Raw genomic sequence first — 25,913 nt, forward strand, 5'->3', positions numbered from 1 at the left:
ACAGAGAAACGTATGTGTTAAAAAATGAAAACTTTTTAAGAATAATTTTCAGAAATTCAAAATCAAAGTCGTATCATTTTTCTTTTGACGCTAACCTTTTTGCACTTGAATGAGAAGAAAGTGTGTCGCTGAACTCAGCAGCTCATTTCTCTGTCTTCTTCAAATCCATCCAGACCCCTCTTTTCTGTTTTTAATTTATATTTTTTCTCTTCTTCGTTTGTTTTTGATAATGTTGTTCAATTTATAGCCATTTTCCGGCAACATTTTCAACTTTTGATCTCCCAAAGATCGAAACCCAACACATTTTTTCAAAGGTAAGAAAAAAAACCCAACAATGGCGCCGTCATTTGGGTGGTGGGCAAAAGGTAGCCACAAAGGAACTCCGGTGGTTGTCAAAATGGAAAACCCAAACTGGTCAATGGAGGAGCTCCAAGCTCCGTCCGAAGACGATTTCCCTGTCGGTAACACTCCGAGAGGTACTCGCGAAAAAGCGCGTGGCAAAAACGCCAAACAACTCACTTGGGGCCTCATCTTAAAAGCCCACCGCGCCGCCGGTTGCTTAACCTCCATTGCTTCCACATTGGTCGCTCTCGGTTCCGCCATCCGTCGTCGAGTTGCCTCCGGTCGAACCGACGCCGACACCGACAACGGTTCCGCCAACGAAAATAAAACTGTTAAAACCAGGTTCTATAGCTGCATCAAAGTGTTCCTTTGGTTATCGTTATTGTTACTCGGTTTCGAGATTGCCGCCTATTTTAAAGGCTGGCATTTCGGTGCGCCGAAGCTTCAATTGCAGTACGTCTTTACGGCTCCGTTCGGCGTTAGGGATTTCTTCGATTCGTTGTACTCCCGTTGGGTTTTGATTCGGGTCGAGTATTTGGCCCCTCCTCTTCAATTTCTCGAAATGTGTGCATTATTCTTTTCATTATCCAAAGCTTGGATAGATTAATCCTCTGTTTGGGTTGTTTTTGGATCCGCTTCAAGAAAATCAAGCCAATTCCCAAACAAGTTGCTGTTGCAGATCCTGAATCTGGGGAAAATGGGTTCTTCCCCATGGCTCTTGTTCAGATCCCTATGTGTAATGAAATAGAGGTAAAAACAAACACAGAAAGCACCGTGTTTGATCATTTTAAAAGAAACCCATCAATTTTAAATCTTTGGTTTGCAGGTTTACCAGCAGTCCATAGCTGCAGTGTGTAACTTGGACTGGCCGAAGTCGAAAATTTTGATTCAAGTTTTGGATGATTCCGATGATCCGACGATTCAGTTGCTTATCAAAGAAGAGGTTCATAAATGGCAACAACAAGGTGTTCATATTGTGTACCGGCACCGTGTGATTAGAGATGGTTACAAAGCTGGTAATCTTAAGTCTGCAATGAGTTGCAGTTATGTTAAAGACTATGAATTTGTTGCCATTTTTGATGCCGATTTCCAGCCGAATCCTGATTTTTTTAAACGAACTATACCCCACTTTAAGGTAACTAAACCTAGTATTTCTGTGTTTAATTTTGGTTGCAATTCAGTGAATTTCAAGCTCTATTTAGTAGATGTTTGGATTAGTTGAATTCAAAATTTATTTTGGTTATATTTGCTTTATAGGATAATGAGGATGTAGGATTGGTTCAGGCAAGGTGGTCATTTATCAATAAGGATGAGAATTTGCTAACAAGATTGCAAAACATAAATTTGTCGTTTCACTTCGAGGTTGAGCAACAAGTGAATGGTGTTTTCACTAATTTCTTCGGATTCAACGGGACTGCTGGGGTTTGGAGGATTAAGGCTTTAGAAGATTCTGGTGGGTGGTTAGAGAGAACCACGGTTGAGGACATGGATATTGCCGTCCGTGCTCATCTTTGTGGATGGAAGTTCATTTTCCTCAATGATGTCGAGGTAATAGCTATAGATTCATCTGCCCTATTGGTAGCTGAATTTTGCAGCTATTCAACGTTCTTGGAAGTTAGTGTTTGTTATTATTATTATTTTCTGTTCAGTGTCAGTGTGAACTTCCCGAATCTTATGAAGCTTATAGAAAGCAACAGCATCGATGGCATTCAGGACCAATGCAATTGTTCCGCCTCTGTTTGCCGGATATTATCCGTGCTAAGGTGAATACCTTTTCAAGCCACTTTTTTTGCTTAAAGTGGCAATGATTTATTCTAATTGTTAATCTCGATAGTTCTCGAGTGATTCCACTTCTTAACAATGTTCTTGTTCTTTATTCCAATTGGTGCAGATTAGTGTGTGGAAGAAATTCAATATGATCTTTCTGTTCTTTCTGCTCCGAAAACTGATCCTACCATTTTATTCTTTCACTCTTTTCTGCATAATTCTTCCGATGACCATGTTTGTTCCTGAGGCTGAGCTTCCAGCATGGGTTGTTTGTTACATCCCCGCTACAATGTCATTCCTCAACATCCTTCCAGCGCCAAAATCCTTCCCATTCATTGTTCCATACCTTCTTTTTGAGAACACAATGTCGGTGACCAAATTCAATGCCATGATCTCTGGTGTATTCCAACTTGGCAGTACATATGAGTGGGTCGTTACGAAAAAATCCGGTCGTTCATCTGAGGGTGATCTTGTCTCCTTGATTAAGAAACAACCGAAACATCAACGTGGGGGATCAGAATCCAATCTTGATGAATTGAAAACCGAATTCAAGCAAGAACAAAAGGCTAAGAAAAAGAAGCATAATAGGATATATAGGAAGGAGCTAGCTCTTGCATTCCTTCTTCTAACAGCTTCAGCAAGAAGCATCCTTTCTGCACAGGGTATCCATTTCAATTTCTTACTATTTCAAGGGATATCTTTTCTTCTGATTGGTCTGGACTTGATCAGCGAACAGGTCCTTTAAAAGTACAGATTAAGAAGTTTGTAGGAAAACACAGCCGCCATTGGTGAAACACCTAAGCTGAGAAAATCACTGCATGTAAATGAAGTTTTATGGGAGCTGAGGTGAGGGTGCTTTTCACCGTCGACTACACTGACTCCAGTTCCATGTTTGCTGAATACGAGAAGAAGAATGTTGTGAAACCGTAGAAGAATGGCATGGATTTGGACATTATAGGCACACTTGAAAATGATAATACTCTTCAGTATATATAAAGCTTTTCCCATTTATTTTTCCTTTTAGTTTTTTTATCAATTCTTTTTGGAGAAAAAAACCAATTGTTGTTGAAACACCAAACAGGGATTAAGTGACGATCTGATCTAATTTAATGTGCTGTTGTAGATGTTTTGTTGATCATTTTGCATTTGCTACTACTTTAGTAATGTAAATACCATTGTGATTCTATTTCTTTCTTCTGTTTACACAAATTTAACACTAAAGAAGATACATGCAGCATGTTTATGACACAGATTATGCCTAAAAGGGCCACTGAACATCGATGGTTAAATTTCCCTAAGCCGTTCAGTTAAAGAATTTACTAACCCTTCAAAGCCTAAACAGAGTCAATCAATCATCTAGAAACTTCTACACTTGAAGGCTTAAGTTTTCCATCAACACTTTTCTGATCCTGTTCGGCAGCAGCACCAACGCTATGCTCTTTTAAACCAGAACAATCAGTACGGACGTTTACTGCTTCAATCTGAGGTTGAATGTCATTTGTAGGCTGATCACCATTCCATTTCCCATCAACTCCGGTTCCCATAAACCCATTGAACCCACCTGCTGCTGCACCCACGAGACCGACCCCGCTGTTCATATAAGCAGGATAGACGGATGGACTGCTGTAAGGCAGCGGGTAAACTCTAGGTCCGAGCATTACAGGGGGATATAAAGGACCTCTAGGAGTAGCTGGAGTGACACCATAACCAACCCTACTGTAGCCTACCATAGGGTACCCAGAGCCATAAACACTTGTACCATATAAATAATCCCCAACCGGATTATGTGCAGGAAGAGGAGTATAGCCAGGAAACATTCCATATCCAGAACCATTCGAAGCGAACTCAACAGCCTGAAAACCGTTATAAGGAGATCCCCTCACAACACCAGGCTTAATCATGTTTTGATTACTGTAACGACCATTACTTCCCTCTTTCGGCACTGCACGCTTGACTTCCACGAGCCTCTTATTCAACTCATGGAAATTCTTCTGCATAACATTCTCCACAGACAGCTCCGAGTCAAAAGTAACAAGCCCAAATCCCCTAGGCCGGTTAGACAAGCTGTCATGCATCACAACAACGTCTGTTATCCTACCAAATCTTTCGAAGTAATTCCTAAACTCTTCCTCAGTTAGAGTAGCAGATAACCCCCTACAAAAAGTTTCTTAGTCCTAAAGTTACTGTTACTGTCAGCAGCAGCATTACCATTCATACATAACTCACTATTCTGTTGTTGATTTGAATAGTGGCGTGGTTGCTGCTGCTGTTGTTGGTTCTGGAGTTGATCACTTCGGGGTATCGCTTTTTTCACTTCTACCTAGAAAACCCATTCATAAATCATATACATTAAACAACCTAAAATGCCTGCAAGCTATCATTTCCACAAACAAATTTAAAACCTTGCACCTCATTCTAAGTACATTTCAACAATGTCTAACAGTGAGAAATAGGATATAAAATGACCGAGAGATTCAAGAGAGCTTGGAACTGACCGTTCTCCCTAGGTAACATGGGTGTCTTGAAGAGCTTTATCAGCTGAGGCCGATTCAGAGAACAAAATAAAGGCAAATCTACGAGGGCTTTTGGTGTTTCTGTCTATAGCTACAACTGAGCTCAATACGGTGCGTATTTGCCGAAATGATCCATGAGAATTGCTCCACTTGTCTCCCGAGATATCCCTCCCACAAACAGTTTGCTTTTATCAGATTCCATGCTAGGCTAAAACCCTAGTTCCCAAATCCCTAGATACTGAAACAAATAACAAATGATAAAATTTCCCAAATGCAACAAAGCACGAATTACATTACTTTTTTGCAAAGGAAAAACCCTTATTGCAATGAGAGCAGTAGAAACCCTAACCCTAAAAATATAACTCTACCACGGAAAAATAAAGCGAATGGAAACGCTAGAACTCCCAAACACAGTTGTGGCCCGAAATTCCCAATTGGAGTAGGACCCCAGAATTGTAAATAAATAAACAAAAAAACTAAAAAATGCAGCAGCAAAAGCTTGTCTGGAACGAGTAATGAAACTGGTGAAAAGGCGTGAAATTTGTTTCGAAGAAGAAAGGGTTAAAAATGAGAGTGGGAATTATTTAAAATTTCTGGGCTAATAAATTGGGCCTTATTAAGGGCAGTGAATCTGCTGCCTTGTTGGTTATTGTACAAGTAAATTTCTTTAGGGTAAAGTATACAGAATAGTCATTCATTTATATTAAAATTATTGTTTTACCATTAAAGTTTGAGAAATTATATGATGATCATTAAATTTATTGAATTATTATTGAATGGTCGCTTTTATAAAATTGTAATAAATTTTAATAAGTTTAAGGATAGTTTGTAATAGTTGGTTAAGTTTAATGTCATTTTATAATAGTTTAATAAAATTAAATGGTTTTTTATATAAGCGTTTGAAAAGTTTAATGATTATTTTATAATTTAAAAAACTTTAGTGATTAGAAAGATCATTTCAAAATAAATTAGTAATTACTTTTGTACTTTACCCATTATTTTTCACCGTCTTTAATCTTTATGATTATTATTTGGGTAAACTATAACTTCTCATTACTAAATTTTGACTATATTCTATTTTTATCACTAAGCTTTAAATATTTAATATAATTATTAAACTTTTGAATTATTTTTTTAGTCGCTCGAACGCTAAATAAAAAATATTAAGACGATGTGGTCAGTGTTATGCTGATATGTAGTGCCATTGTTAATAAGTTAATATGAATGTCACTTACTGGCCACGTCATTTTTTATTTATTTCTTTTATCTTTTAATGATGAAATTCTTAAAGTTTCATCTTTAATTACGTTGATGTCTGAATAATTATTTTTCAATATTTTTTAACTATATAAAATAATGATAAATTTATCTCATCAATGTGTCAATTTAAATTTTTTACAAAACATTTTTGAAACTCTCTGATCCGCAAAGTTATCTTTAGCAGGGAAGTTCTGCTGTGCGGCGTCTAAAAATTGGCTAAAAAATGGTGTGACCGTTTAAACAAATGATCGGTTAAAATTTAGACCGGTTATGTTATATTATTTAACCGGAAATATTATCAAGCACAATAACATATTAGGTAGCGCTTATATAATGTAATAGGTAGCGCTTATATAATAAAATAGGCATTTAACCGGAAATATTATCAAGTACAATAACAAATTAGGTAGCGCTTATATAATGTAATAGGTAGCGCTTATATTGACCTATTTTCTCATAAAACCGGTAAATTTAAACCGATTACATTATAAATTGACCTATTACATTATAAATATTAGTTTCGATGTTTTCTGGATCGATACAATTTTAAATGTATCGACACTTTATGCGTGCAACTAGTTTGTGCTTTATTTTCGAAAAAAATATCGACACATATTTAAAGAGTGTCGATGCATAATGTAAACCTATTTACTAATTAATCGGTATATTTTAACCGGTTACATTGTAAATTTACTTGTTACATAATAATTATCGATTTCAAAAACTCTATCTATTTTCAGAGGAAATTTAGCTATGCCTTTATATTTACACCAGATATGTTATTTATATTTAATCGATACAATTATATAAGTGTCGATACTTTTATGTGAAGTGTCAATACTTTCGATAGGATATTTACCTATTTCTTTGAAATTGTCGATACTTTTTTACGCGTACTTATTAAAGTACCGACACTTTCAACATAACCGGTAGCGTTTTACCGGTTTTGTTATTTCGATACCGGTTTTGTCATATTCTTACTTGTTATATTGCTATGGATCGATACATTTGTATAAAGTATCTACACTTTATACGCGCTATAACTTCTTCTCTTTTAAATTCAAAAAGTGTCGATACTTATATTAACGTATCGACACTTTCAATATATCCGGTAGCTCTTTACCGGTTTTATCATTTCGTGACCGGTTTTGTCATACTTATACCTGTTATATTGTTATGGATCGATACATTTTTATAAAGTATCGACACTGTATAGGCGCTATTACTTCTTCTCTTTTAAATTCCAAAAGTGTCGATACTTATTTAAATCTAATCAATACTTTCGATATATCCAGTAGTGATTTACCGGTTTTATCATATTTTTACATGTTATATTGTTATGGAGCGATATATTTTTCATTTGTATCGACACAAACCAACAAACTAAGTTTACCGGTTGCCAAATTTTTTAATATTTTCTTCATGATTTCCACCTACAACATTGTTATTACTCGATATTTCCGGTAACGCTAAACCGAATTTGTTAAATATATTATAATGTATCCGGTAACGCCGTATATTAGCCCGCCTTTCCTGAGACAATACCTTTTAGCAGAGATAATGCTATGGTTATATTTTCTTATAAAATTGTTATTTGTTCAAGGTTTTAAACCAAATGCGGTACACGTGATTTTAGTATTCTAAATAATGTATTAATAAACTTCAAATTGATTCTTTTTATTAATCAAAGGTAATTATAATAAAATATTTATTCTAAAGATTCACATTTGATAATAAAAGTTCACTCTTATAGTATATCACTTTAACCAGTGAGATAATGTGGATTATACAACTTTGAACAACAATTAAAAGTCGAAATAAAAATAATATTTTTTTAGTCTTCCATTTTAAATTTTATTTGAAAACGATAATTTTATATTTTAGCGCTCCATATCATATTTAGTTTCACTTTCGTATTAAGAGGAATACAGACAGGTTCAACCACAATACCAAGATGTTTAAATCATTCAACTTATGAAAGCTTTTAATCACACATAATGACAACTTATAGTGAAAAACAAAATCACAACTTCAAAGAAAGGGTAAACTACACGTTTAGTACCTAAACTATTACTTTTATTCCATCTTTTAACTAAACTTTATTTTTTTCCAAAATCATATCTAAAATTTAGTTCAGGATCTAAATGTGTAGTTTACCCTTAAAGGAACTACTGTTCAGAAGAGCAGATGCTACATTCATTTCCTAACTGAATCCTAGTGTCGGAAGGACATTTAATCTCGTGAGAGAGATGATGAGTCACACCAGGGAAATAACCCCAAAGATGCAGCAGTGGAAAGCCAATAGGGAAAACAGTGTGAATATGATGACTCGGAAATAAAGGAAATATTACAAATATATAGAAAAGGACCAAATGGTGAACAAATCATAAATTCCCAACAATTGCCACCACATCTGTATCAGTGAGAATGCATACGCCCTATGTGATGAAAAGTTAGCTTCTTATCACAATCTACTTCGGTGTTCAAAGCCAAAAAAACTATATATGTGTTGAAAAGTGTAAACTGCAAAAACAAACTAGACGACAATTACGTTCTTCATGACCGAGCATGTAATATTTTTTCCCTGAAAGAACAAAATGATAAAGCAGACTTCACTAGGAGGACTTAGATTTCAACTTCTTCGTGCGTTTGACTATAGGGTGCATGTTCTTTTTTACTTTCCGGACCTTCTTCACAGATTTAGCTTTCTTTACCTTCTTTGTCATAAGAGGCATTTCCCTTATAGGACCTGGAGGTATTCCTTTCTTAAGCGCACTTCCTCTCGGAGTAACAGAAGGTGGTATTCTCAAGCTTAATGGCGGTAAAGGGCTGTGTGGCTTCCAAACCAAGTTGTTGTTCATTGAAAATCTTACCCTCTTCGAACTATTCTCACAAGATCTTGCAGTTTCATCAACTTCACCATCATCTTGATTGGTTTGCTCCCCATTCTGAGATTTTTCGCCATCCATATTTCTTTCTCTCTTTCTCTTCTTGGAGAAGGCACCACCATTAACTTTCGGCAAATCAGAGACACTTGCAACATCACCATCCAAGCCTACTTCAGCAGCAACCTTCTCAAACTGGAGCTGAAGGTTTGCAATCACTGGTTCAGTAAATGTTATTGAATCCCCATCACCGTTCTGCTCATTATTAGAACCGGAACTTTCTGCAGGTATCATAACATCATTCTCCTGACCACCGGAGCTACATTCAAAATCCTTGTTTTTCTTAGTCTTCACCTTCTTGCTCTTCTTTAAACTTTTCTTGACAGAACCATTAACATGAAATTTGACAGGCTCCGAAGCACCATTGGAGCTATCCACTTCCATCTCACTAGCAATAGGTATCAATTCAGGCAACCCAACTTCTTCATCCCTTTCCTTACACTCAGGAATCGAAATATTAATACCCGATGACACCAAATCATTCTCCAACTTCGAAAATTCCTCATGTAATCCTAACAGAACTTTTCTATTACCCTGGCAGCAATCCCCTGAAGAACTCAATTCATAAAACTTTGTAGAGAATCTCATCACAGAACTAATCATCCCCAACACAACCACTTCATCGCTTTCATCAAACTCGTCAACAGGCCACTTAAGTTCCAACAATCTCCTACCCATTTTAACAAAAACGTCAAACACGTTGCTTTTAATCTTCCCAACCAAAACTTTATCACTCACTTTACCCATGATTCCAACAAATGGGTCCAACAAAATCTCAAGAACCTCGTTTTCAACAGGAAGGAAGGGCCTCAGTTCCTCAATAAAAACCGAAGCGATGTGATAATGAACGCCATTCCCTTGAAACTCGTCATCAGCTAAAAATGTTTCATCCACTAAAACCCTAATCCAACGACGCGTAAAATCCAAATCCCACTTCCATCTCTTCAACGTGGCAAAAAATGAATTAAAAAACCTACGAATTAAGAGGTAAAACTTATCTAACCTTAGCTTATCAATTCCAGTCCACTCACGACGCATCGTAAGAAGAAAAACTGAGAAATATTGCAAAGATAAACCCGGTTCGAGCTTCGGGAGAACCGAAGAAAGCTTTTCGATGAGGTCGGACTGAATTGGCAGCTTGTCTGCGTGCCAAACGCAGAAAAAGAGACCTTTCCAGATCCTCTTCATCTCTTCATCGGAGACTTCGGCTCGCGAAGGAAGCCAAGAGTTGAGGAGTGACCGTACGGCTCGGTCTCGGGTCGAGTTTTCGCAAGACGCTAGTTGATTGATCATGTTCCGGCTTTCTCCGGGTCCTGTCATGTTGAGCCGGTTTGAAAAGGGAGTAGAAGAAACTGAAAGCAAACAATTGGATTTAGATATTAAGAAAATGGATTTGAAATCATCAGGAGAGAAACAGAAATCGTCGGAATCAGAAGTTTATTTCTACTTTGCAGCTAAAAAGGAGTTAGCTATCAAATAAACCCTAAGAGGAGTAGTTTTCGAAAGGCTTAAACAGCAATTTGACCCCTATATTATTCTCAAAATTTCATTTTGACCCTTTATGTTTTTTTTCTTAAAGCGACCGTCAACGTTTTATACCGTCACCTATTTTGGTTTTTGTTTCTAACAAGATTAAAAAAATTCGTGTCAACCTACATGGAATTAATGTAGGATATTTTTCTCATTTAATTTTATGTTGATCAAAAATTATTATAACAATTGTCTATTTTGTCAATTTCCTCTATGTAGCGTTAAAATTGAAATTTATTAAACAAATTCGTTAAATCTGAAAATAATATAATAAAAATAATGATAATAATATTTAAATATCATTATACATATTAATAATAAATAACAAGTTTATTATCTCTTTTAAAGTTATTAGAATATAACAATCCGAGACCATAATCATACATGAGAAAATAAAACAAACTATATTAAACTTCTTAAAAATTAAAATAAAATAAATAGAAAGAAAAATACTTTATCTGATATATCAATCGATCGGAAATAGTTGAATCTGTCGCTACACCCAGAATACAACAACTAGATGATTAACTACAGTAGCACAATTGTAGAGATCACGAACTATTGATTACCTTCATCTATCATCGGAAAACTAGTGAAGAAAAACTTTTCTACTTTTGAATTTTTGAGATCTAAAAACTTGTGTTTAGCATAGCAGGTTAGTACAGTATTTATAGGGATTCGCAAAGGAAAAACAACCTTCCGGAACTACGATATTTGTATTTTAATTAAATATAAATTCATAAATAATATAGTTGTACTTAATCAAATATAAATTTATGAATAAAATATTCATATTTCAATCGAATATAAATTCATAATTTTAATAGAATATAAATCTTAAATAATAGAATATTATCCTATTAATATTCGAATTTTAAAGAATCAACTCACACATTTTACCAACAAAATCAAATAATTAAAGATCACTCTAAAATCACTTATTATGTTGTCATTATTCTCTTCCCAAAAGACAACCTAATAGGATTGTTGAAGCTCAAATTTCAACTGAAAAAGTTGCCAAGAGAGAGTGAACTGGCCATTTGAAAATTTTGGATATGGAGGAGAAATGATAGAAAAATCTGTACAATAATTTATAGTGGTTCGACTTCTAAACCAAATATACATCTACTACCTTAGCTCCACAATAAGGATTTTCTAACAAATTCACTAATTTATTCTTTTTTTTCTAAGCTTAAGAGTAAACTTTACAAATATCTATATTTTCAAAGGCTAAAATAGTATCATTCCCTTTTTTACAAAAGGAAAAAAGAAGTAAACAAATAAACTTCACAAGATAGATGTTTACAAGATTTTAGCTCACAAGAAAAATTCTTAAAGATTTACAATTAAGCTCAAAATACTATGAACAAGAGAAAGAGGTAAAATAAGATTGAAAGAGCTTTTCTCTTGACTTCTATTGCTTGTTTAGATGTTGTAATTTTCTTCAAGTGTCCTCAACTTGTTTTTATATGTTGGAATAAGTTTGTGGTCGTTTCTAGCCGTTGGAAATTAATTTTATGCAAAAGTAAAAATGCTCAAAACAAGGAATACCGATCTTGTGCTAGGAGTATCGGTATTACCTTTGTAATATTTAAATAAACTAGTAGTTAAACTAGGGTTTTATGGTATCGATAACACTGTGTAAAGTAGTATCGATACCAATTTTGAATTCTGAAATTTGAACATTTTGGAAAACAACAAGTAGTATCGATACTACCAAGAGAGTATCGATACTTCTTTTATCTTTAATATCGGTACCACATGAATAATATCGATATTATTCATGTAGTATCGATATTGTAAGAACAATATCGATACTAACTCAAAAAATTGTTTTGTGTTCAAATCTGAGTTTAATGGACTTAAATTATTTTTGAAAACTTTGAACAAATTCAATAAAGTCCAAAAATATTTTACCTTAATTTGTTATATTAAAATATTATAAAATATGGTTCAACATATTGCATCGTCATTATTTTTAAACTATGAGATCTCTCTTTTCCATTTCGACATGGGATTAGTATCCCCACCACTCCAAAGCGTGATATTCTTCCTCGCTCAATCTCATAACGTCCTCGTTACGGGTCATCGTCACTGTTGTCCACCCTACCTACTCCACCCACTGAGATGATCTATATGAAATCAAACATTTAAAAAGTCACTACAAGAGCACCTTTCACGAAGCCACTACCATACTCCTAGGGATGGCAACGGGCCGGGTTCGGGCCGGGTATTGGTCCCCCCGTTTCCGTCCCCGTTTAAAAAATCGGTACCCGTCCCTGTTTAAAAAACCGCGAGGATTTAAATGGGGATCCCCGTCGGGTAATCGGGAAAAATCGCGGGGAAACGGGTATCCCCGTTTAGCATAAACGGGTATTGGGCCGGGTATATATATATATATATATATATATATATATATATATATAAATTAAATATATAAATATATATTTTTTATTTAAATTAAATTTATTAATATTATATATATATATATATAAATAATTAATTTTAATATTTATTGGGTCGGGTATCGGGGCAGGTAATCTGGTAATCGGGGCGGGGATTACCAAACCCGTCCCCGTCCCCGTTTAAAATAAATGGGTTTTCCCCATCCCCGTCCCTATTTATCATCCCCGAATCCGACCCGTTTAATTCGGTTTTCGGTTTTCCCCGTCGGGTTCGAGTTTTTTTGCCATCCCTACATACTCCCAAAAGAAATTTGTGATAGGATGTGCAACATCGCCGTTTTTAAACTCTTTAACCTCTATTTTCTTTTTCGATGTAGGATTACTGTCCTCATTTTTTTATCCTCCTGGTTCTAAGGCTTAACCTTGACTAATCCAGACTAACTCGCATCGTACACTTGGTTTTGTTAGGTGAGTCTCCAAACAAAGATTTTTTGCATTCAAAAGAACTCGAACTCGAGATATTGCTTAAGTAATAATAAGTTGCTTACCACTTGAACCAACACTACTGGTAATGTACTCACCTTTTTAAGACACCATATTTGCATGTAATTTTAATGATTTTTTAATTATATTTTATTTTTTAAATAATATTAAATTGAGTTATAAAAATAATAAAATTGAGTTTAAAAGAACAAAATCAGGTCATGGGTTTTTATCCTGACGTTTGTGAATGAAACAAACTGGGTTGGGAGGATCGCTCTTGCCTTTGCAGTACCCGATCTGGATTAGTCGGTCAATAGATCAAACATCGGTGATTAATTAAAAAGAAAAAAACAAGTGGGCTTAAGTTGAAAACAAGTGTTTTGTGGTCCAATTTAAGCCAACCCATATTGCATTTATAATTTTATAATTTTTCATTAAAATTCTAAGAGAAAATAGAAATTTTGGGGGAGGGGTACACAACATGGTTTCGTTATTATCAATTAGACAAATTTATGTGAACACCGGATAAAACCAAAGAGAACACATCTTCCATTTGACAAAAACTATCACGAAAATCAATCTGAACTAAGACAGGAACAATCGTCATGTATGATTGAAACAAGCAAACTACATCTTAGCTATGAAACATGAAGATAATCTCCTTTACAGCTTCATTTATAATCTCCTCTGCAATGGCGTTTCCAATCACTAGCCCTATACTCTTCTTCTGCTCTTCATAACCATTCCAATCCTGGGTTGAACCCATTACATCTGATTCCACCAATTCCATTTTCACTTCATTGAGTTTCTTTGCTTGCTGCAAAACCCTTAATGGTGAAGAATTAGACTCATCGGCCTCCTGTAATATTCTTACACAACTTTGTTTGTCTGGTGTGGTTTGAACAAGTAAATTCCAAAGAGAAGCTGACAATATCGAGTCCCCCATTATCAGCTTACTCAAGAACAAGCTTTTCTGCCATTGAACTCCATTGGAACTTGGAATCTGTAGCAAAAATATCAAAGCTCTTGTCATTTTGCAAAACATGAAAGATAAAACTATAAAAGGTTTTTCTACCTTCGTTATCATCAATGGTTCATCTCTGTCACTATCTGTGCATGAATTATACACTGTCGAAAATCTATCTGGTTCTGCAGTTTCTTGCTCATTTCTCTTCATCTCAGGAATCTTGGTCTTCAACCTTTTGATTGCAAATAACTTGTTACATATCACAAGTTTAAGTAGTTTAGGGAAATTCGAAATACCCTTCTTCTTCTTGTTCCTGAAACACCCTCTTTCGGAAAGGTAAATCTGTAAGACGAATGGATATTGTTGTTGTTTGAGGAGTTCACCAAGTTGCTTTGCTGCAGGCTTAGATGACTCAGTAGTCGCCATTGGAACAGTGTTGTTGAGCTGAGAAATGAAAATGGTTTTAAAAGTTGAAAGAGTGCATGTGAAACGGGGATAGGTAGGTTATTAAATGGGGGAAGACAAGACATACCTGTCAGTTTGGGACTGGACAATACCAGAAACACAAAGGAAGATTGGGTTTTTAAAGCTATGAAAGGGAGATGTGGGAGAAAGACAATTGTCATAAGACAAAACTCAAGGATATATTGCTTTAATGTCTAAGTTATGGTTATAAATGAGATCGGATAAATATTAAGTTATTTGAGATTGATTTAGTTAAAGTTTGATCAGTTCTCAATTCAAGTTTAAACACAAATCGAATTCTTAACAAGTTGAAAGTTGAAAGGAATTATTTGATATTCGACTCGAAAAGTTCACAAATAATTTGAAAAAAATAATATATTAAGTTTTAAAATTTTAAATTAAATTATTATTATTATTAATATTTATATGCTATTCTTTTAATATATATATATATATAATGTTTTATGTACTTAAAATTCATGTTAGAGTTCGAGTTTGAGCTTCAATTGATCTAAGTTTGAGAGTCTATCGAGTTCGATTTTTTTTCGAACTCGAGTCAAGTTTCAAAATTTGATTTCGAGTTGAACGTAAAAATTTTAAGCTCAAGAATTTTTTAGTCGAGTCGAGTTCAATTTTATACTTTTCGAGTAGAATCGAGTTCAACAATACTCAAAATCTATTTATCTCATTTACAATCATAGATAAGGTATCACCCCCACACCGTTTAAAAGATTTTTTTGCCATTATAATCCAATGTTTTCATCTTTATTCAAAAATTTAATTAATTAATTATAAAAGTAACTACATAAATCAATTAAGATTTCTTCTCATTATAATCCTCTGTTTCAATATTTTATAATTAATTAATTATAAAAACAATTTAGTTATTTTTAAAATCATATCAATTTTAATATTAAATAGATTAATATTTATTTTTTATTCAAATACTTTTTAATTCTATATTTACTAGTTAAACAATTTGGTCCTTGACTTCAACTAGTTATGTATCTAATATCCTATCTTTTTACCTGCAGTGTTTGACATGTTAGTCAATCTCTCCCAGGATTTGTCGGGATCTATATCTTATTTTATAGGGTAAATTATTTAAATAGTCACTTTTATTTTATAAGTGTTCATTTTTTGTCACCAAATATTGAAAATATAATATTTTGACCACTTACATTATTAATTTATAATATTTTAGTCATTGAGATGTTAAATACCATTAATTTGATGACGTGACTTATTAGTAAAAGAGAGTAATTTTAAATTTAACTTTTAAACTTTATATAAAATACTAATTTAAATTTTAAACTTTAGATAAAATAGTAATTTAATCTTTAAACTTTAGATAAAATATATTTTAACTTCTGATCTGATCGAAATTTCTTATTCTCGACCGTTACTCACCACTATCATCAATCACTGCTAGTCATCACCGAGGGTTGAATTCTAAAATTTTAGTTCATTCGTTTTTTGATCTCTTAAACTTGAATTTTACCTAATCTCACACCATATTTATAAACCTTATCCCTTTATTCTTTATTCTTTTTTTAAGGCACATGAAGGAATCCATTGTGTTTGCAAACGTCTTGAGAATCGTCACTTCAGAGATTGACGTTGCACTGAATGAGGAGCTCTGTGTAATTGCTAATATTTATAACACAGATTAAAAATTATAATTAATATTATAATCATAAAAAAATTATGAAATAATAAAGTTATTAAGAAATGATAGATTTTATTATGATATAGACTTTGATTTTTAGTAGCTTTATATTTAAAGAAATATTAATGATGAATTTATTATTATAATTTAATTTCAAAGGAAATCAAAATATTATAGGTTAGGTTTATTTATTTGAGGGATTTTTTCGGTGACACACACATTAGATTGACGTCCAAGAGGTTAAAAAGAAATTTATTATTTTATCTAAAGTTCAGAAGTCAACATAAAAATTAAATCCTTTTATTATCGTAAAACATCATCATGACATTCAACGTCTTAATAAATAAAATAAATAATATAAATGACCAAAATATTATTTTTAAAATTTAATAACAAAAAGTTACTATTTTGACAAATTACCCAATTTTATATCTATTCGAATTTATTTTACTTATTAGGTCCCAAAAGCAGTTGTTTTTTTTTCCTGAATGGCGTCCATAACTAGTCTACTTAGGTGATGGGAACAAAGGCAAATTGAATACTGAAGTTTAACATGTGAAAGTACGCCGAAACAACTAAAATAATATTTATATATACAAACTTTCAAAATATATTTATATATACAAATTAATTGTTAATAAACTAAATATTAATAACTATATTAAAAATATATATTTATATAATATAAAAAATAATTTATCACTATAAAAATGCCTAAATTATGTTAATTTTGTCCATTTAGGTGCTTAAATTTTTTTCGATCAATCTAAGTGTCTAATGTTACAAATATTATTATTTTAAGTACTCAATCGTACTCGTTTTTAAAAAATTATGTTAAGGGACACATGTCGTATTCAAGTAATTTTAAAAGTTTTATTTTTTAAAAAAACTTAAAATTATATTAAAAAAACTCAAAAACTTTCTCAAATCATAAAAAAACTCACAACTTTGAAAATTCTATTTTTAATCCCTATACTCACGTCGCCTGTTGTCATTTGCCGTCGCTTCCGTCGGCTGAACTTCCATCCGACCGAATATCCATCGGAAGATAAGACCCTGACAACCCAGAACCCAAAAACCGACTTCATCCACGCGACCCAACGTTTAAAAAAAAATCTTGAAAAATCATGACCCTCGCGACTTAACGACACGATTGACAATAAAAATGACGGCAACAAACAAGACAGATGACGAGGGCAGCAACAGTGATGGCAGCTGTGGCCGACATGGGAGATTGTAAGGTTAGGATTAGAAATTTTAGGGATTTAATTTTTTTTAATAATTTTAGAGAAATTAGGATATTTTGAAATATAAGAATATTTTTAAGTTTCTTTTTAAAATAAAAATTTTAAAAGTATTTGAATGTGACACATGTTAATTAACAGAATTTTTAAATAGTTATTATAGTTTATGCATTTAGAATGATAATATTTATAATATTAGACATCTGAATTATCCAAAAAAATAAACACCTTAATGAAAAAATGGTGTAATTTAAATATTCTTTTATATTAAGCCACAATTATTAAAAAAAATACCCAAACACAATGTAACTTAAATTTTGAAAATAAAATTGGGTAATATTTTATTTAGGGGCTGACATAAATTTTTAGTTATATCTGATCATATTTATTTATTTATAAACCTAATCTGAATTTAAATGTATTTTTTCGATATTTTTATTGTCTTTGTGAAAAAGTTAGACTGACATCTTATCCAACGCTGGAATTTTACACTTCCTTTAATTCTCAAAAATTATATATTATATTGTAGGGGACCCTTTATCCTTAGGCTAATAGATAGTGAATATGACCCTTTATACTTCGGCTAATATTTTTATATAATGTGATATGTGGGGTATCCCTTACGGTTGAGAAAAACCATGATTGAAGGGATAGGACGGGGGTATTATGGCGGTAATTGAGTTGAGTTAAGTTGAGTTTAAATATTGTTAAATTTGATTTAGTTAAAAAAATATAAAATTTAGTTTAATTAGATTTAAAAATTTATGAACTTAAAATTGTCATATTTGCCTCAAATTTGTAATAAAAAATTGAAACTTGAATCCACTTAAAAGCTTGCAAGTTTAAAATTGTTAAACTCAACTCGAAATCAAAAGTTGAAGTTCAATTCGAGCTTAAAAATTTTTGAACTCGAAATATTCTCATGTTTAGCTCAATTAAAGCTCAAACTCGGGTTTGAACATGAACCTTAAGTACATAAAGTCCTTATATTATATTTTAAAAAATATATAAATGTTAATATTATTAATAATTTAATTTAAAAAAGTTAAAAATTTAATATATTATTTTTTGAATTACTTGCAAGCTTTTCGAGTTTAATATGAAGTAGTTCGTTTCGGCTTGTTAAAAATTTGAATTGAATCTAAACTAGAATTGAGTCGTTTGATTTGAGAATTAACCAAACTTTAACTAAACAACCTCAAATTGTTCATAATTTATCTCATCTCATTTACAACTCTCACAAGTACCTTTGTCTCCTCCCATCACAATAATGAAGCACCCAACCTTTTTATCTTTCGGCTTAAACATCTTCTACTTTTTGCTTATATTCATCGTCCCGAATGGGAAGATTTCCCTTCTTGTCTGTTATCGTTTAAGACTAACTTCGTTTCGTTGTTTCAAGATGGCATGGCAAGGATAACATGTTTTTGATGTCGGTTTTCAGCATTATTATGACTCGGATATGTATATGTGTGTGATTACAAGAATTTTATTTATATATTCAATGATTGTATTTCGTATTTGTTGCTGCGTTTTTATCTAGGATTTGTACCATACAAAATTTCAGATAAACATATATATTTTTTTCATTTAATATATATTTCACAAAAATAAGATATAGTGATGGTACTTTTGTAATTCATTCAAATAATTCAACAGTTTTGGTTAATCTATCGCACTAAAATTTCAATTTCTTAACTAAATGGATAGTAATCTGAAAATGAAAAACATTGTAATATAAAATAAATAAAAAATTTAACGTAGTTTTATTTATGTAGTACATATTTCATTTTAAACTAATATTAGTAACTAAATTTATTGAATAGAGTGTAAATATTTCAAAAGTTCCAAAAAAAATAAGTATACAAAAGCCGAGTAAAATATTTATATAAGTCAGATATTTTTTCCTCTAAAATCATGGAAGTACGTAAACTATAGTCCCTTAAGAATAAAAATGATTATACAAGAAAACAGTTAAAAATTCAACTAGAACTTTTGAATAAATGATAGATACAAACAAACATCATTATTGTCGTGAAGGATAAAAACAACACTAACATAAAATACAAGACAATGATGGCTCGTTGACAAATTGACATTACCAAAACTCAATTATTATCGAAATCGTTTTTGTGTTCAATTTTTTTTGTTGTTCTTGAAAGTCATGTATGTTATTGACAAAAATGAGTTGCTATTGATTGTTTAGGTTAGATACGACCGGATACTCATAATATCACATTTTTTAAAAGACTTTATAAAATTCTAAATGAAAGATATTTTTTTTTGAGGTTTTCATTTAAAATCAAAGATTGAGTTTGAGAGTCAATTACGCATAATAAAAATTGAAATAATTTTCTTTTTGATTTCTTAATTTGCAACTTTCTCACTAAAAATAGTTTCATGATTTAAAATCAAGTTTAGATAGTTTAATTTATTATAATCCACAATTGAGGATGAGTAATTTTAAGAATGGTTTGACTGAAAGAAAGTCTTGGGAGTTGAGATTTGATTTGGAATTTGATTAGGAGTTGGATTTTATGAACAATTGGACTTTGGTTTTGGGTAAAAGAGTTTGGTCAAGTTTGAACTGAGTATTAAGTTATCGGGTTGACAAGATTTAGGTCGAGAATTTATTTTCGGGTCTGGTGTAGTTGAGCCCAGATAAAATTAATGGTAACAATCATAATTTATCTTCAGTGAATGTGAGCGTCTGTTAATATCTAATCTGATATTCTAAAACATTGATCAATAAAAAGAAAAAAAAATGTCATATGAATCTAAAGAGGCGACGTAAAATCTAAACTTAAGAAAAAAACTAATTAAAAAAAAAGGAAAAAAATGTGCTATAAGATCATTTTCATATGAAAATAAAAAGATTAATTGAACAAAAAAACCCATAACTAATATTAAAGGATATGTTAACAAAACCGGTAGAAATAATAATGTTTTAGGTAATTTTTTATCGGAAATATTAAAATAATAATAACAAAACCAGTAACATCTTTTCTTAACCGTATATTAATGCTGCCGCGCGTGAGACTTCCCGATATTATTATCAACAGTAAAAAAACTAAAAGAAAAGAGACATAATAGAAAGAATATTTTATAGTACACATTGAATATATATACAAATTGAAAATTGGATCAATTGTGGAAGCAGTAATATCTATGGGCCGAGTGGTGAATTCAATTCGATGGGTCTAACTCGGTGGGTTGGGCAAGTTAATTTTTTAACTTGACCCGGGTGAAAACAACTTACATTCAAATTAATTTTATAAGTACGAATTAAACGACCTTAGGAATTAAATGATTTATTATTATCCTTTAAGGTTTCAGATTTCTATACCTTGTATATACGACTATGAACGTTCATTGTCAGAGGATTGAGAGTCTGAATGGTTACTACATTGTATTCATCCCATATTTATCAAAAATAAAAAATAAAAATATTATTAATATAAACATTATTTTTAAAATATTTGAAAATGAGCCAAATCAAATTTAAATTAAAACTTTTTAATTCCATACCGCTACTCTATAAATGAACAAATTTAGCAATATTTAGTACTCCTTAATTGTAATTATCTTTTAATTGACACCAAACACACATAGGCTAGAAATTGAAATGCATGGTCCTTATCAGTTCAATATCCCCGGGAAATAAAGAGGAAAAGTGTAAAAACTATGACGATAGCCTGCTTTTTTAGTGGACAATAAAAAAAGATAAAGCATTTCTCACCAATACAAACCTTCCCCCCCCCCCCCCAAAAAGCAAGATTCACAAATCACCCATGTACGATGATATTAGATATTGTCGTCTTATGATAATCGGTTAAATTAAGAATAGACGCATAATTTTATATTAAAAGAGGCAAATTTATAAATTTTGATAGACTAAAATATATTACAAATAAAGGGTATAAAGAAAAAAATTTAAAATATATGAAAATTTTAAAATTTTAAAATTAACTATCGTCCTCACTCACTCTCCTCTATCAACTCCCGGGTTAAACTAAAGAGAAAGGCATCAGCCAACGAGCCTATCAATTGCAAACATTTAGCCCAATTTTATGGTTTAATGGCAACATAATATTGGCTCCTATTTTTCTTTTTATTTTGGTGGTTGAATTATCAAATCTGTTTGTTTGTTTTTCTTTATTATAATTTTTTTGCATTGATCCAAATACATCCCCTTTACCTGCACATGTATAAAAGCTTGGAGAAAATTCAGAGGACTCAATTGATCCATGCACTTTGTTAAAAGTTCGATTAAACATTTGATGTAAAGTTTTATCGTTTTTTATAATTGTATTCAATTTAATAAAATTACTACCTACTTAAAATATTAAACGAATAGACAAAATAAATTTACGAGTCATATAAAAAAATAATTACATGTTTTTAAAATAAGTAAGCCCTAATATTTATTTTACGTGGTCTAACCGTGTACGCGTAGGGGCGTGCATGTTTTCGTTACGTAAAGTAATTAATAGTTATAAAAATGAAGGTTAGTCGTGTTTACATCATGATCCATAAATTTCGCTAACAAAAAGGATGATAAGAAAATGGTAGGTTTTCTTTGCCTTTTTGACTCGATTGCATTCGATTCGTTGGATTAAAGTTTGAAATTTGATAGTTCTGGATTTCTTTATAAAAAATAATTAAAATTATAATATATATATATATATAAAGTGGGGTATTAGGCTGTGAACTTTGATGAGTGTAAACTTTTAATAACTGGAATATTCGCAGAATAACAATCATATTTGATGAGCATAGAAGCAAAGTGTGTGATAATCTCATCAAAATTTGGATTTTAAAAGCATGAGTAGATATAGTGTCATTGGTAGATCAAAATCGAGTTCAGTTTACGGTATTTTTTATTAGGTTTTACGAAAATCTAATATGATTATAACTAATCGATTGACGAAAATATTTTCTCTTAATCACTATCAAATTTTATTATTTAACTTGTTATTACCTGACATTCTTTCACTTGTTTCAGTAGATATATCAAAATTTTAAATTTACCTTTCAATTTTTTAAAAAATAATAATATTACAACCTTGAAATTTTATAAATAAACAAATTAATATTTAAAGTTTTATTGTGTTTTTAATGAGAAATAGCACATGATTTGTTTTGAAAATTATTAGGGGTGACTTTTGCTTTAGGGCAAGGCCCCCTTTACACGCACGCTTCACAAGTTCTAAAAGAATTTTATTCATTTAATTTTTATTTATTGGTTTCAGATTTATGCTAAATTTAGAAGGTCGGCATTACAGTATACTGAATGATTCCGCTGTTTGGGGACAGGCTAATTTGGTGGCCCCTTTTACATTTAAAAATATATATTTTAATTTAATTCAAAATAAATTTATTATTAAATAGTAATTCAAATTAAGCTGATTTGAGTGTAAATAATTTTGTTCAAAAATCGATTTATGAATAAGCTTATCTGGTATTAAGATTTGAGTCCAAATATGAGCTTTTAACTATTGGCTTTTCCCATTTATCCCATTATGTAAAAGGTTAATTATTTTTAGGAAAATATTGTCCTTGTAGTCTTATTTAATTTGATGAATTAATTATTACTTAGATTGTTAAATATATCGATAAGATAAATATATAATTAAAATATAAGATGGATGATTTATGTTTTCTTATTATTATCTATGATGGGTGGTTTATGTTAAAATTTTATTATTATTCTCTAAAGTTCAAACCCGAATTCCCTCTTTTAAAATGTAGTATCCTAACTAACAACTAGTTGGTTTAGTGGGACGAGGCACTAGGTCCCTTAAGCAAGGTCAGGAGTTCAAATTCCTGTGTTTGCGAATGAAGCAAACTGGGTTGGGAGGGTCGCCATCGCCTCTACAGTACCTGATTTGGATTAGTCAGTCAATAGATCGAATACTAGTGATTAATTAAAAAAATGTAGTATCCTAAATTCTTTGGTGAAGATGCAATATGCCTTATATATATAACTAAATAAGTCAATAACCTGAAATTTGTATTCACTTAAGCCTTTGTCTTCAACCGAAATCAATAAAGTATTTTTATATTTTAACTTAATTAGTTTTGTGGAAAATATAAAGATTAAATTTATCTCATATAAAGTAATGATATAATACATGTCACATGTTGTGTGGTATACATCATGTACCCAAAGTAACGATGTAGCACACGTCATGTGCCCAAAGTGATTACATAATGCATGCCACATTCAAAACGAAGATGTGATATTATCATGTGTCTAAAGTGATAATATAAAATATGTCATCTCATCACTTTAGACACACACGACTTAACAAACATTGGCTGTCAGTTTTCATTCAATCAGAGACATTTGAACCCAAAATAAAATGTTAGGAGCTAAAGTTCTTAAAATAGAATGGGGTCAAAGTGATCATTTTATCTAACATTAGGGGTGAATTTTGACATTATGCCTAATAAAAAATACTTAAACTATTGAAATGGACACTTTTGTTCACCAAATTTAAAAAAATAATATATTGGCTACTTATATTATCAATCTATAATATTTTCATTACTAGCACATTAAATTCATTACTTTAATGGTGTGATATATCGGTAAAAGAAGTTAAGTTTTAGTTTGACCCTTAAATTTATATAAATATTAATTTAACTCTTGAAATTAAATTAAAATATCAATTCAATTTATGAATTGAATCAAAGTTGGTTGCTGGTGGCTATTTTTACTACTGTCAGCAGGAATTAAACAATAGAACAACTATTGTTAATAAATAATAATAATAATAAGGGTAATCTATGTCAAATACCACTCACCTTTAGGCATTGACTCGAAAATGTCACTGACGTTTCAATTTTGCCAATTTAAGCACTGACGTTTATGTTTTACTCCAATTAAACCACTCCGCCGTTAATCCGTTAACGGGATGATGACATGGCATGGACGGGCCGTGACGGTGATGACGTGGATGCCTTACCAAAACGACGTCGTTTCAACACAACTATTTTGATGCTCAATAAATACAAAACGACGTCGTTTTGCTTGAACAAATTATTAAAATAATATGCAACTCATGGGATTCAAACCCCAAACCCCTGGATATTAAACATAATATTTAACCACTAAGCTACCTTATATTTCTCTGTTGGTTTTTCTATAAAAGTTTTTAACGATGCTTGAAAAGAACGGATGATATTGCACCGTATAAGATGTTGTGACTGAGATCTAGAACTTGTAAGAACCTAATATTGTCGATGTTGTCTAGGTTATTGTTCCTCATTGAGAGCTCGATGAGAGATACTGGAAACGTTGATGGGACTTGACCGGATACGTTGTTATTGCCAGCGTCGAGAAAGTAAAGATTTCTGAGTGAACCCAGATCAGGAAACTCACCGAAAATGTAGTTTCGTTGGATTTCGAGTCATTTCAAGCGTGTTAGGTTGTTAAATCTTGGAGGAATTGGTCCATGGAGATGGTTGTTGTCAAGGTAGAGTTCTTTAAGGTGAGGGAGTGAGCCAAGAACGACGGGTATTTCAACGGTGATTGGGTTTTCGGAGAGACCTAGTCGACCCAAGCGTGTTAAATGTGAAGGATCAGGTGGACAATTTCTATCAGAAGGTGGAAGATGCAGAAAACTCATTTGGTCAAATGTGCAATGGATGCTTCCTATGGTGATATGGCTAATGAATCAGGTGGTAATATTCATTACAAAGGTTGTGGAGCTTTTTATTTTGGGGGTGGGTGGGTGGGGGATATTATTGTTTTGATTAGCATTGAATATGCATTCGTGCTATTTTAAGGTGTTTTTGTTGCAAGTTGAAGCAATTAGAAAAACATTATGGCTTTATTAATTTCTGCCTTGAAGAGGTGTTGCACATTTGTAAAGTTTAAACTAACAACTGTGTTGCATTGATGTACATTTTGTTGTTTCTTTGGACTTATTATTGAAGGCAAATGGTCTTTGTAAGCATATGATCTTCAATTAGTCACTGATATCTGATTTTGGATTCAAGATTGAAAGTTCTTTGTAATTTGGAAATGCCATATGTTCAGCTTCAACATTGCGTATATTCATTGGGCATGGAGCTAGTTTAACCTTGACATTTTTGGTTTCTTAATGAGCTTGGATGCACCTGTGATGTGCATTTACCAGGAGCCTATAAATTGGAGAACGAGTCAGGAACTCGAAGCAAACCAGAGACGAGTGTATCACACTTGAGGCCGCAAGTGAAGTGGTCAGTGAAGATGTTGTCGCATGGGTCAATGGAGAAATCCCAGGAGCTCAATCAAGATCCGGAGCAATAGAAGGAGGGTCCACATCATTTTTTA

At 32.0% G+C, this 25,913-nt stretch overlaps 2 protein-coding genes and 2 pseudogenes across 2 annotated transcripts; 1 reads left to right on the forward strand and 3 right to left on the reverse strand.

Annotated features, from left to right (window-relative positions):
* The first annotated feature begins 245 nt into the window (after positions 1 to 245).
* LOC120197858 lies at positions 246 to 3,024 on the forward strand (annotated as a pseudogene).
* Positions 3,025 to 3,330: 306 nt separating this feature from the next.
* On the reverse strand, positions 3,331 to 5,155 carry LOC120197975 (annotated as a pseudogene).
* Positions 5,156 to 8,458: 3,303 nt separating this feature from the next.
* Positions 8,459 to 10,262, reverse strand: LOC120198102 (ribosomal RNA processing protein 1 homolog). The gene has a single exon (XM_039199482.1). It carries the CDS (start codon positions 10,145 to 10,147, stop codon positions 8,498 to 8,500), a length of 1,650 nt encoding a protein of 549 aa, XP_039055413.1. The 5' UTR covers positions 10,148 to 10,262; the 3' UTR covers positions 8,459 to 8,497.
* Positions 10,263 to 13,869: 3,607 nt separating this feature from the next.
* Positions 13,870 to 14,640, reverse strand: LOC120198275. Its single transcript, XM_039199622.1, has 2 exons — positions 14,321 to 14,640; positions 13,870 to 14,248 (listed from the first exon to the last, which is right to left on the reverse strand). Exons 1-2 carry the CDS (start codon positions 14,636 to 14,638, stop codon positions 13,880 to 13,882), a joined length of 687 nt encoding a protein of 228 aa, XP_039055553.1. The 5' UTR covers positions 14,639 to 14,640; the 3' UTR covers positions 13,870 to 13,879.
* Positions 14,641 to 25,913: the final 11,273 nt, after the last annotated feature.

The sequence above is a fragment of the Hibiscus syriacus genome, unplaced genomic scaffold (genome assembly GCF_006381635.1).
Source record: "Hibiscus syriacus cultivar Baekdansim isolate YM2019G1 unplaced genomic scaffold, ASM638163v2 tig00117056_pilon, whole genome shotgun sequence".
Lineage (NCBI taxonomy): Eukaryota > Viridiplantae > Streptophyta > Magnoliopsida > Malvales > Malvaceae > Hibiscus > Hibiscus syriacus.